Here is a 14,085-nt window from a genome sequence, read left to right as displayed (position 1 = left end):
CTTTCAGTTGCAACGTGATAATCCCTGTTATTAAAAAGACACCAATAAAACCCCCTTTTATTTCCAAGTGAGAAAAAAATTCGTGGTCCCCATGAGGCTGAGAAAAGAAATAATTTAGATTTCTATCTGGTGGTAGAAGCCAGCAAAGTTCACACTAGAAATAAGAGAAAACTCAGCCACTGGGTAATTAGTGAAGATTATTGAGGATGGGAAGGTTTCTCTAGGTTGCTAAAAGGATTTAAATCAGAAACACATTCACCCAGCCACTGAATACCAATGTAAGGCATAACAATGCTATGCTTGCTAAAAATATTCATAATTATTATAGTCTAAGTTGCAAAAATGAAGTTAAAAGTTTGGTTTCCAGATCAGATTTGAAGTTTGCATAAAGAGCTGGAATAAAACAACACATGACCTACTGCTAAATATTAATCAAAAGTTACTTGTGGGTGTAAATTGTTAAAATATTTCAGATATTTTAAATGTCTTTTTTTTACATATAGTCAGAGGATAGATACCTTTAATATAATGATAAAATAATGCTGTCTGAAATAAAATGTTTATTTTTCACCTATCACTACTTGAAGTAAAGTTTATAAGTGTATAAGCTCTTGAGGTTAGAAAAACACATGCAATTACATTACAGACCACTCTGCATGTTTTACTATAAGTACCAACTGAAGAGTTCTGCAGCAAAATGATGAAATTTCTTCTATTACCATCTCTGGTTTTGATCTTCAAATTAAACTCGAATTTTGTCGTTTGATTTCTTAAATAAAGAATTCACCGGTTTTGTCTTGTTTACATTTTAACTGGAATGTAAATAAGCAGCCATGCTATTCCAAAGACAATAACATTTCCATTTATCTGGAAAAATAAGAGATTTTATGGCACAATAATGCAAACTTCAATGCCTCATTTAGAGAACAAAAGCATTATTCTGGTAAAATATTGCAGAATTAACTGTGCTTTCTGAGTGTTGATATTATAACATTATTGTTTGCATGAGATATGCTCATGAAATAAAAACACATATCAAATCATGCAACACCTGCAAAACAAGCTGTACACTCACGAGTACAACAATAGCAAATAGTTAATAATCCATTGGGTTTTCATTTAGAAAGACAATCTCCATACTACCACACTAAAAAACACCAAAAAAGCTAATCTTGAGCTGAAACAGGTCTTCCAGTTTAATAGATTTCTTTATTCTAAGAGGGTTAGACTTGTGTATGTTAGCAAATCAAATCTCCAAAGAAAACACACCCTCAGCTTAAAGAATTCCTGAAGTCATGTTTCAAGTCACAACTCTCTGAACATTTACAAACCTGAACAGGTGCAAGTGTAGAAATCCAGTCACAGAATAAATTATCAGTGACTTACAAAGGCTTTGGAATTCATGATAGTTGTAGGTTTTTAAATCCCTTTCTAATATAAACTGTAATTATTAGGTTGAATAGCACTTGCTCTAATATGTTGCTTTACTTTTGTCTTTTTAATTTGGTAGATATCAAGATTCAAGAAAACATCAACTAAAATAGTGAAAAATAACAAATAGGGTTGTAACAATCAAATCACAACCATCCTCCTTTTCTGATTGCTTACCAAAGCTAAGAAAAAAGTCACATGGATTGGCATCCATTGAATTGCTCATGAAAATCCATGACAGTTGTCTTAGCTTACTCTTTCAGCTCTAAAACTAGTCGTGCACTTTTCCAGTACATTTGACTTGTGCTCATCCAGGAAAGCCACTACACACTTCAAAATTTTTATCACAAAATCATGACGAGGTTTCAAGGAAAGAGAAAAAACATATACAGTCAGAAATTTCCATGAAGATTCTATGAACACTGTTTCCAAAGGCAAGTGCAACATTAAAGTCTGACGTCTCATGCTAAAACTAATTGTACAGGTTGAACAGATCAGTATTAAAGTATTCAATATAGAAAAACTGAAAACTTGATAAAACCTCAGTCATAGGATATCATTCCAGTCCTGTTGCAGCTAATACTAATCCATTTACCTTTTCTTCCTTTTCTGTATAGATCTTTTATTTGTTCTGCTCGACATGCATCAACTCCAACACTGAATTATCACTATGCTTCGTAGCTGATTTTGAAGCTTTACCCCCTTCAGAAGTTACCAGTCCAGAACCACACATGAAGAAATGATGCCTTGTCTTCTCCCACCCTCCTGATCTCTCCTGCTTCCAAAGAAAGGATCTAGCTTCCTGCTAAATCTGCCTTTCTAGAGTGAGGCTACTCTTATCTCCATGACCCCAAGCCACTGAACCTCCTCAAGAAGGAGTGAAACATCCGCTCTCCCTCACACTGTGCCCCCTGCCAAAGTGGACTCTCCCTTCTCTAAAGCCTGTCACTTGCTGCAAGTGTTATAAATGGGACTAATTAGGATCCTAGTTGCCCATTAACTCTTTTATTATCCATGTGACATTTATGATGAATGCATTATGTTACTTACAAATGGTTGAGGTGGCACTTACACACAGCAGCATAAACTTTAGAGTCAGGGGAGAAATCATTCAGCACTAAGATAGGCTGACTGCACCATGTAAATTGAAATCTTCTGGGTTCAACACAAGAAATAAAGGAGTCTGGCATTCCTACAAGTGCAGGTGGAGCAGCCACTTATTTTTCAGCAGCAATATCTTTTGCATCACTGTAAATACCTTCAAAGATGGCTTTCTCTCACAGCCAGTACTGTGCGCTGCATGTTGTTCATAAAAATAGGAAAAAACCCTGCCTTTCTCCAACACAAAAGTCTTCAGCAACAGCAAAGTTGTAATTTCTCGGGATTAGCATTTCCTCATAATTAAGTTGCAAAATTCAGAAGGGAATAACCCCGATGAACATAAATTACACAGAAATGGATCTGATTTGCATGTAATAATGGCTTCTTTTGGAATTAATTACAGATATGCTGGAGTATGGCTTAACGTTCTGATTCAGCAATGGATGTGCATGTTTAACTGCTCTTCTATGCTACGGCTAGGAGTAAATTGTCTAGACAATTAATTATCATTCTTCCCTCATTTGCCAAAAAAAAAAAACAACAGTAAAGCTTTGTACAGAACGAGTTCTTGCATCCCTTCAGAGATCTTTAAAAAATCCATAGGCATAGCTGTCATTCTGTAATGCTCTCCATTAAATTGCACATTATTCACCATCAAATCTATCTGTGAAATCTGCCAGTAGAGACTATTCATACTTCCTAAAAGCCTAACAAGAAATCAACTTCTAAAAATAAAGCCTTGTTTAAAAGGCCCCACCTAACACCAATAATGATAGTTTTGAAAGGATCCTCTCCCAGAGAACACAACAGTACAATTTTTAAGCTGGTCTTCAATGGTTTCTTAAATGCTTATTTTTAAGTAAACAAACAGTAAGGGAAATGTACTTTGAAGGCAGAGATAAAAAAGCACATCTATTTACTTTAGAAGCCTGCAAAGCCTGTTCTTCCATTGCTCCACTGCGAAGAAGTGGTGCAACTATTTAAATTCAATCACCATGGGATTTCAAGGCACATAACAGAAAAAAGGCTGCATATTATACCCTCTCCCCAATGGAAAGAGCAGCTCTGCAGAAGTAAATGTAGCATCAGCAAATACTTTCCCAATATAGATATGTGATGGAAGGAGGAAGCATAAAATGAATCAATAGATCTTACAGACAAGGCTTGATCAATCCATCCCAAAAGATCTATTTTCAGTACCCAATTGAACAGAATCACAGCATCCCCTTGTTGGTCATGAAAAGGCTGGGGGGGGGGGAGAGGAAGAAAATCCCAAATCATGATTTTACTGCAAACTGCCCAGTAACACTCAAAAGGAGAACCAACTACTTAAACAAAACCTAAAATACCGACCAAAAATCCTCCAAATTATCAAACACGGAGGTACTGACGGTATGAATGGAGTATTTAAATATACCCCTTTTTACAAGGTAGTTTATACTGCAATAACATCCGTTGTTTCTTTTCTGTATTTACAGTGCACTGTTAGAACAATTCAATTTCAAGCCAAAGTAATTTGCTTTATTCTCCATGGTTACTAAACAGCACCAGATCTCAGATATTTCTCATCACAGAAAAAGACGTTCATTTTGGTTACTCTCTAGAAATACTTAGAAGAGAACTGATAGCCTACAATAAATATTGAAAGTAATCTATATATCTTAATTCAAAGAATAAACCATCCCAAATATCTCTGAGAGTGTATTCCCAAAGAACAAAAAGAACAAGCAGAAAAATCCCAGCCAAGCTGACCACTGCTCTCTGTAACTGCTTTCCTAAATGCTGCTTGAGGTTTTCAAAGAGATCAAGTGAAGCACATTACTGGTGTTAGTCCACAAAGCTTCCTGCTCAGAAGCATCACACACTTTTCCCAAAGTCAGTTCTGCAGTGGGAATGTCCCTACTTCCCAACAGAGCACTGAGAATCAAATTTCAGGATCTCCTACCTCGATCAAAAAGTCTCCAGTTCTCAGGCCAGCTTGCCATGCTACTCCCCCTTCATCCACAGATTCCAAGTACTGCAAAGCAGGAAAGGCTGGAGTTGGGGTGAATTCTTCAATTGGTGTGTCAGCTTTAAAAATAAATACCACATTAAAAAAAAGAAAGTTATGGAGTGCTTGCAAATACCACTTGACTACAGGCCTATTATTGGCCATTCAAATTTAGGGTTAAAAAATAGTGGGTGCTGAAAGTAAGAGCATCCCAGAGGAGATCAGGATGTGGGGACAGAGTGAAATCTTTCTGCAATAGCAATCCACAGGTCTTCAGTTCAGACTGGAAAATACATGCTTCTTTACTGACTCAAACCGGATCAAGGCAATAGCTGGATCCTGAGTATTCCAGGATATTCAGTGTTAGTTCAAGTAACCCTTTTGTGTGCCTGGCAAAATGATTGAAACTCTGTCAACAACACCCAACTAGAAATAAATTATGTACTGTGGCCAGAGGAGAGCTCCTGGCCAAACTGAGGGGGGTGAAGGGTGGGGTGGGAAAGGATGACAAAGATCAAACAGAATTATTCCTTCTCCATGTAGAGGTGTGTACTAAAAAAGATACCAAACTGAATCACTTTTTAGGAAAGGAGGCACAGCTGGCCCTGTAACAACCTTCCCTCTCCCTGTGTCACGTACACATACAAGCAGGAAAGTCCTTGGGTCTTTCACCTGAGGTGCCCTCCCTGCTCCAGAGAAAATCTGGGGAGAACTGCTGGGCTTACCCAGAGGGAGTAACCTCTGCTCAAAGCACAGAGAACTCCCACCAGTGCTCAGGGAAAAGGTCCTGCTGTTGACTTTCCTATTTACAACTCCAAAAATTTTATTTAGCTAAGCCTAGAAAAGCTTTTACAGCCCTGAAAATCTATGGTGGCTCTGCTTTAGGGTGGGGAAAACAGGGAGAGCAGAAGCCATGTCCCAAGAATGAAGACATGGAATAATTTTCATGCTCAAGCAAGGCAAGGGAGAACCCATGTAAAATGAGGGGGAGCGAGAGATGGGACATACCATCATATATATATATTTTAAATACAAAAGGAGCATAATGCACTGGAAGTTAAAAAGCAGAGCATTAAATAGAATGCCTTTTTTAACTCTTAAAAAAATGCCATTATTATAGATTTTAGCCTACAGGAAAGTACCATGCAGTTTAACATATGAACAGCTTTAAAAATGAGCACACTACAGGCCATGCAACATACATGCAGCTTCTGAAGATATAAAAAAAAAGATCATATTTTCATACTAAAACTGCACCAATGTCACCTTGCAGAAGATCCACACCTAATTTAAAGAAAATATCACTCTCTTGTCTATTCCTACTCGCAGACCTATTTATATAGACTGACATACGAAATAAAGAAGCAGGATTTATAAGGAAAGCAGGTTTCCCACAGTTAGGTAAACTGCATGCCAAAACAGGTTAATGACAAAATATCACATACAGCAGCACAATAAAAATACAAAACTTTCTCCACCCTCCCCAAACGATTATACAGTGTTTCTCCTATGTAAAAATGCAAACTGCTTCAGACAGAAGCCACTAAAATCCATCTGAGTAGTATAGCATACAGAGAATCCTGTTGTCTAGCAACCAAGTGCACCAAGAATAATTCCTGCTTATAATCCAAGATGTATAAATTTCTTTATGCCACTGCATATCACACACACACACACACACACAGAAGCACATACCTTTTGCCCCTCTGAGCACAAATCCAAATCCTTCATTGTCTTTTTTCTGCAGGACCACTGCCTTTTCTTCTATTATGCAGTCACTGTAGAGAGAATTCCGAGGATAGCGACCATTATTACATCCCTTCATCACCACTGTAGTAGCTGCTCCTCCAGTGTGCAGGTTCATCATCATCACAGCCCGTTAATCAAATAATATTGCAGTAACCAAGCATGGGAAAAAACAGAACAAATAGCAGCGAGGGGAAGACAAAGATTGAGCTTGATGATAAAAGAGAACATGACAAAGCAACTTAAAAGGAATAAAAAAGGCAGAGAGGGAAAAGAAAGAAGAAGAAATCATGCATGGTGGTTTGTGTTCTATATGAATGACTGGATGAACATGTGATCATGTAATCTGTGGGCTAGCTAGGACTCTAAAAGGAAAAAAAGTAAGTGAACTGAACGACAGTATCATTAATAAACTCCTCAATCGTGGATGTACCAGATGCATCTTCTAGTGAAGCCAAAATGAAACCAACCAGAAGAAAAATGAGGCAGCATTTTAAATTTAAAGATAATAAATTATGATTTTCTATTAGCTAACTAAAAGGCACAAATATATTCTGAAAGCTATGCCTTGCATCAAAAGCCCTTTTTCAATCCTATTGAATGTTGCATGCTGCAAGAATCCCACATGATCATCTGACAGCCTACAATGCTAACAACGTGCAGCTGCCTTGGCGTCATCAGGCACAAATTTCCACAGCATCAAGAATCTGCATAATCGAAATAGTAACAAGGCATGCACAAGCAGGAAAAACACATTTCTAAGGAATATTTCCTGTCCTCTGATAAACAATTAATATCATAAAACAAGGAGATGGTGTAAAGGACTATTTATGTAAGCAGTGTTCCCTTAAAGAGAAAGTAGCCTTAGGAATCTTGCTGTCATTGGCTGAGATAAAAGCAGATGGTAGATGAAGAAAATGCATAAAATACACATTAAAATGGGACCTTTCAGATACAGCAAATGATCTGTAAAAGCCTTACATTGTTTAGTACCTTTCATTAAACTAGGTTACTAAAAACAATCTCCAAGCAAAAAAGGCAGGAAAAAAAAATCTGAAAGCTCTTTTAGGTATAAAATCATTGCACAGCACAAGTTGCATGACGTTTTCAGCAATAAAGGCAGTGTCAGGGCTTAAGTGCATAAATCATAAGCACTGCAAGCCATGCTGCTCTAAAATACCTACAGAACTACTTCAGGTACAAAGAAGTATGAGCTTTCTTACTCTTTCTTACTCTTTCTTTTAATTTTTTACCACCCAACTCCTGCTACCACTGGTCTCATACAGAATCCAGTCTCTAAAGCAGATCATGAAACAAGAGCCCAGATCTGCTTCAGAGCCATTAATAATCCCATAGAGGAGGAGGAAACTAGATAACAAAAAATTGGTGTGACCTTTTTATTTAAAGCTCTGAACAAAGAGAAGGATGATGATATCAAGACACCAATGGACAACCTCCAAACTCCAGATTTTTCACATGTCAGAGACTTGTTTTGCTGACTTTCCAGCTCTGAGGGATGAAATTTCACATTACTGCTAAAGCAATGATGTAAGTATGCCTTCCAAATCACAGAACAGTTAACACCACGTAAGAATTAAAACTACCATCTCTTGTGAGCAAGAGATGATCTCCATAAGTACCAACAGCTCTTTCACACTGTCTCTCAATTTACTATTATTTACTGTATCATTCAGACATTATCTTTTCTAACAATTAATACTCCTGCTATGGAAAGGATATAACAAGAAAATGCCTGTTTATTGAGGAAGCCAAACACACTCCCGTTCAGGGATATCAGGGTGGGATGGAACATGCAACTCTCAAAGCCCACAGTGGAGCACCAAAGCTCTTCATCACCATCCTGATGTTCTAAAAGCTCACAGATCCTGCCGGTGTACTGGCTTATTTCCTTCATTCCACCACTCCCATTTTCCAGGTGGGGCTCTGTCCTCATCCACTGAAGAGTCAAGCCTTTTTCTTAACATTCGGTCAAATTAATAAAACCATTTCCTTCAAGTTTCCTTGTAACCAGTCATTGGCTTAATAGAGGCTGGAAGGCAGGTGAGAACCTGATCCCAGTAAGGCTTTGGTTCAAAGAACACCCTGCCCAAGTCACACTCTCATCCCAATTCATTAAGATACAGAATTTGAAGCTTATCAGCACAGTGCCTCTGCAAACCTTGCTCTGATTCTTTCATCTCTGTTAACAAAACCAAACAAACCCATAATATCATTCCTAAAAAGCTGAAGGCTGAAGTTAGAAAATCAGTGGTCAGAAAACTTGGGATCAGTTCCCCTGATCAACATAAGGCATCTGCAACTAAAAAAATAGGCATCTTAAGGTCCTTTCACACCTGGCAAATGAAATAAATGGGTATGTTCAAGTAATATTCAGATTAAAAGTATAAAAAATACATAGGATTTTCTTTTAATGTGCAGCATATTTATTGCATAAAGTACCCAGTTTTATACTTCAATTTATATATATAAAGTGAGAATATTAAACTGCCACAATTTTACAAAGTTTTGAGTTTTACATCCAATGGGGAGGGAAGAGGGAAGGGAAGAAGAAGCACAATGGGATTCTTGGTAAGAAAACACACAAACTGATCTCTATTATTTGACAAATATAGCTTACTAATATAGGGTATCAGTCACATACTATGTAATGAAAACAACATCACAACCTGTAAAGTAAAAATATAGGTCTGAAGAAATGAGATGTGTAGGTATTTTTCCTTATTTATGTACTAGGAGAAGTGGACCTGCAATAATCTTATGGCATGAGCAGTTAAAACTTGTTAAAGCAATAGAAGAAAGCAAACTGAGTCTCCACACACCCCCAGTGCTGCAGAGTGAAGAACCAGCAGCAGAAAAAGCGATGGAAAACCAATAAGCACATAAAAGTGAACTCTTACAACCTTCACACCCCTTCTCCCAGCAAACTCACTCTGAATTCCCAAGGGGAGGGGGCAGAAGACAGGGAAAGTTTAGCCCCTGGCTGTTTGCAATGTGCTTTTTGTTTTCTCTGCCATGAGGGTTTTATTGTCTCAGAGTCAGGGTGGATCCCTCCACTCAAGGTCTGCTCACAGTCTACCTTGTCTTCGCAGGCAAAGTGGTGCCAAATGTGAAAAGTAGGTCAAAATTTCTCACCATGAGCCTTCTTGGCAGCAGTTCTTTGATCATGAAGGTGTTGTAAATACTTAGCAGCAGAATTCAAACAAGGTAGAGCTACCAGTGACAAATGAAGGTGACATTACATTCCAAGCCTGTTCAGAGGGCTGAGCTCAAGCAAGAAGAAGGGGCATTTCTTCCCAGATGCTTTCAGGGCTCTGCACAGCTCTACATGGGGCTCAACAGTCCCTGCTGCCTGTGATATGCCATATTTGAACAGGTAAAATCCTTGAAGTCCACTTCTGTCCCATCTCAAACCAAAATTAAACAGCCTCCATTTCAGAGGCAAGTTCTCAGAATATTACCAGTTCCATAGTATGGAAATAAAATGAGTAATTTTAAAATCAATAGCTCATTACTTAAATAGGGCATGCACTACTTTGACTTGGGGCTGCGTAAGACCAGGATTCATTGCATACAAAGTTAAATGCAAAAGACATCCTACCGAGTGCAGAATATTTCTGCATGAAACATAATCATAAAAGCGCCAGGCCAAAAAAACCCAGTCAATCTAAATCTTTGCTTCATTCAAACAGTCCAGTAAATACTAGAAAATATACTTGTTCATCAGTTCACGTAGCTTCCTTAACAATTTAAGAATTGTGCAGAGCTGTTACTATTTCCATAATTTTACATTCTTGCCAGTGGAGAAAGGGAAATACAGAGATTTACCCATGGTCAGACATGTGAGTTTTGAACTCAGCACTGTTACATTCAACATAACAACCATCATTTGTGCAGGCTTTTCAAAACAGCAAGGATTTCTGCTGAGAGCCCATTAGGATAATATTTGAGGAAGGAAGTAGAAATGTCAAGTCCTTCATAAAGATCTGCATGAAGAAAATAAAAATTGAAGCACAGGTTCCTGATGGAGGCAAACCCGTGAAAAAGCTTCCCTTTTCTCACCTACAATAACTACACCCTCTCCTAAAACATGACTTATTCCACAAGTTAAAATACTAAATTACAGAGATGGAAACTACCAGGACCGCAGGATGTGTTTAAGCAAGTTTGTATCAAGTGTATCATTGCTGATTTCAATCTGAAAAACAGCACGTAGAGTACACTCCACTGAAAATTATCATCATTATCTGGAAACAAAAGTGGCTTTATGGGATATTGTCAATCTCTCCCTAAGGCAGAGGAAAAAATGAATCTAAGTAGGAATTATTTTCCCGATTCTCGGCAATCATGCATCCCATAGAAACGTAATCTAAGTGGAACCTTTTCAGCTTCAACAAGCTGTACCTTAGCCTTCCAAGGCAGAGTTATTTGACAGTTCACAAAAGAAAGTCAAATAACCAGAGTTACAACTGAGTGAATAGCGTCCTCAGCCCAGAGGCCCTTCAGTCATAGGGCTTGCTCTACCTCAAGTGAGAAGTTATCCTTTCCAAGATGATTTCTTTCAGTTGGCTGAGTAAATCTAAATCTCTTCATTAGCTCATTTTCATGCCCTCTCCTCAGCACTCTTACAATTGCAATCTTTTTGAAATATCTGCTGAATTTGCAGCTACATCTTAGAACAATCAAATACTCTGCCAGGTGTGATAAAACAATATCTAACTCATTGCACAAATTTATATACAGTGTCTGAATGCAGTCATACTAATTCTTTTCAGGCTAAGATAGTCACTTTATGGTGGTTATGTTCAAACCCATAAAAGGGAATTTGGGAAATCCATTCACAACAAAGAGCTCTTTTCTGCATGTTCTGGCAGTCAATCCATGTTAAAGGCACATAAAAAATATTCTCTCCAACTATTTCCCTTTTTTTGCAAGTTACATGACCTGGCACCAAATAAAATGGAAATTATGTCTACAGCAAATCTTACTGTAAGATATAACAAACTTCCAGCGGGAAAACATTTGCTGGTATTGCCAGAAGGGGTCAACCTTACTACTTATAGTCATCTACTCTAATGACTCCAGGAAAATTGGCTAATCCTAGTAATTAAGGCCTCCAAGATTAATGAAGATTCTGTATGTGACTGCTCAAGTTTCCCAAGCATTGATCATCCACCCGTGGGTCTCACAGAAGAGTTTCCACAGCTCTGGTGTAACGTGCACTGCAGCAATCAGCTGTTCACGAGGTTTTAGCTCCACCAGTGACTGTGGTTCTGTGCACAGCAGTATGAAAATGCACAGTCTGTCCCTGCCCAACCCACTGAGAACCCAAACACAAACACCAAGATGTGGCCAACCATATATTCAAATTCACAGTAACCTGTAATATGTTCTCACAATCAGAGAATCACAGAGTGGTTTGGGTTGGATGGGAGCTTAAAGATCATTTCATTCCAACCCCCCTGCCATGAACAGAGAACCTCCCACATGTTGCTGTCACCTGCAGAGATCAATCCTAATTTTAGTCATGTAATGAATGAAAGTCTAAAGGATTTTCCTTTAGAACAAATATTTACCTGGAAGTTTGTAGCAAAATACGTTTGGGAGGAAGAAAGTATTTTCAAATAGATGGTTAAGTACCTCAACATTATACTCAGGGAAGACACAACCCATCATTCAAATAGAAATACTGGGCAACAGTAAACTTTAAGTTGATAAATTGCTTACTAGGCAGCTGAAGATAGGAGCTTAAGGAGTATAATGATGGTGAAATAATAAAAACAACAATGAAGAAGGGATGAACAGAATCACATCGAGCTAAAAGTTCTCCAAGTCATTTTGCTATTTCACAAAAAGAAAGCTCAATTAAAAAATGAGGGTTGCATATGGAAGTGCAGCCAAATGTTGGTTGTGTTGGCACAGCTGGCACTGAAGAAAAAACCCTCAAGAAGTAAGAAAAGATCACCGTTACTCTTCCTTGAACTCAATTTCTCTCTGGCTTTATAATTTGTGGCAAGTAACTTCAAACTGCAATAGAAAGGGCATATTCTGATTTCTCCTGGGTGAACTCAGCATAGCCATGTCTTCCTCAGCTGGCCAAGTAAAGGAATAGGAAAATAAGAAAAGATGTTTCAGCACTACTCCTACAACATTCCTATACTCATATATTTGTCTTCCCCATCTCCTGTATCAGTGCTGTTCCTACAGAGTTCAGTAAACACCACGTACAGCTCTTTGATCAGGAGAACAGCAAGGTTGCAGATTTTGCTTTGAAATTTCTTGATGAAAGAGGGACGTGTCAAACTGCAGCATGCTTTAAAAGATGTTTAGATATTCCCCAATTCCTGTATCCAACAGGTCTCTACTCCACAGTGGGGAAATGCATACTACAGTAAAACCTGACAGGGAATAGAAATTCTTCCACCTCGAGAGGTGTTTCATTCACACTTTTAAACAAGCAATCAAATCTTTATTGGATTTTGAATACTTGATACCCTGGGTGAAAAATGAGCAGTTCCTCGCTAAGTTGCCAAAGCCACAAATATCAGTCATGAAGTGATTCAACGAGAATCAGAAAGGTGGTGCTGCTTTTTCCAGCCTGTGATTGACAGAGGTGCCAAAAGATTAATTGTCATTACACAGAAGCAACCTATGCTAAAGAAAGTACCAGTGCAAAATGTTTCCATGGGTTTATGCTATAAATCTTAAAAAATACAGGTTTTAAAAGAGGAACATTAAATTTCATGACAGAAGGGCAAAGTAGCTGCACAATTGCTTTATGTAGGACCAAAGAGACGTCCGCTGTCTCGATGCACACTCTTTTATTCAGCTTTTAAATACACTTAGTATCATATTCTTGATGTGTGGGAGAAGGGGATGGCTAATCTAAAGTAATACTTTTCAAGTCAACTGATTTGGCCAGTAGCACTTTTGGGTTTTCCCTCTGCTTTCAACTTAAGTTGCTGAAACTGTAACAACTAAAGTAAAATACTGATATAGCAAACCAGCAAGTCAAGCAACTTCCTGGAAATAGAAATCCAGTGAAAGCTTGATTTTGTGTTATACAGGAACCTCAGAATAGGATATGAGGTGGAAAAAAATTCAGGGGTAAATTTATAATCCTAAATGAACTTATACATACACACTATATATAGGATACATGTGCACCCACATGGATGGATATATTGATATCCGTATATTAATATACATATACACACATAACACAGTATTATAGCCTTTTTAAAGGCAAATATTATTCTTTTGCATCTGCACTGGTAGGGAGGAAAGAAAAAAGCATGAGGGGTGAGGAGAGTGGCAAAATGAGCTTAAAAAAGTAAAAGCTTCACTACTGTATACTAATTCATTTGTATTTTATAAATGACCAGTCAATCCAAATATCACACATGACAAAGTAAAAACCATCACAAAAAATGCAGGCAGGTGTTCTTCTAGCAGAGAACATGAGTTTTACAACACAGAGTCCTTCAAACTATTTTACCCAGATGTTCCATCTCTCCCATTAATATTTTGAGTTACAGAGCACTCCACTTACACCTGATACTCAGTAGCAATTTTCAGTCTTAATTATCAAGCAATTGAGCAACTTAAGGCTGCACTATGAAAATATTAACATTCATTGCTCCCACTATGAGCCCTGAGCAAATAGACTGTACAAACACATACGTTTAGGGATCTAGAATATTCATCCACCTTACTGTGTGGATTGGTATTTTTCTACCCCAAACCAGCTGCAGTTCCAGCCACCAAACCACACAGAAAGAGGAATTTTCTCCTTAATC

At 38.0% G+C, this 14,085-nt stretch overlaps 1 protein-coding gene across 1 annotated transcript in view; it reads right to left on the bottom strand.

The window, feature by feature from the left end:
- SHANK2 (SH3 and multiple ankyrin repeat domains 2) overlaps positions 1-14,085 on the bottom strand; it is a 297,119-nt gene that overhangs the window by 113,351 nt on the left and 169,683 nt on the right. The window contains 2 exon segments of the mRNA XM_050334887.1: positions 4,478-4,602; positions 6,218-6,300. Coding sequence (XP_050190844.1) covers positions 4,478-4,602; positions 6,218-6,300 — 208 coding nt within the window.

The sequence above is a fragment of the Myiozetetes cayanensis genome, unplaced genomic scaffold, assembly GCF_022539395.1.
Source record: "Myiozetetes cayanensis isolate MyiCay16 unplaced genomic scaffold, myiCay2020 scf6-25, whole genome shotgun sequence".
Classification (NCBI taxonomy): Eukaryota; Metazoa; Chordata; class Aves; order Passeriformes; family Tyrannidae; genus Myiozetetes; species Myiozetetes cayanensis.
The sequence above is the reverse complement of the archived record's forward strand: the minus strand, read 5'-3'. Positions and strand labels throughout refer to the sequence as shown.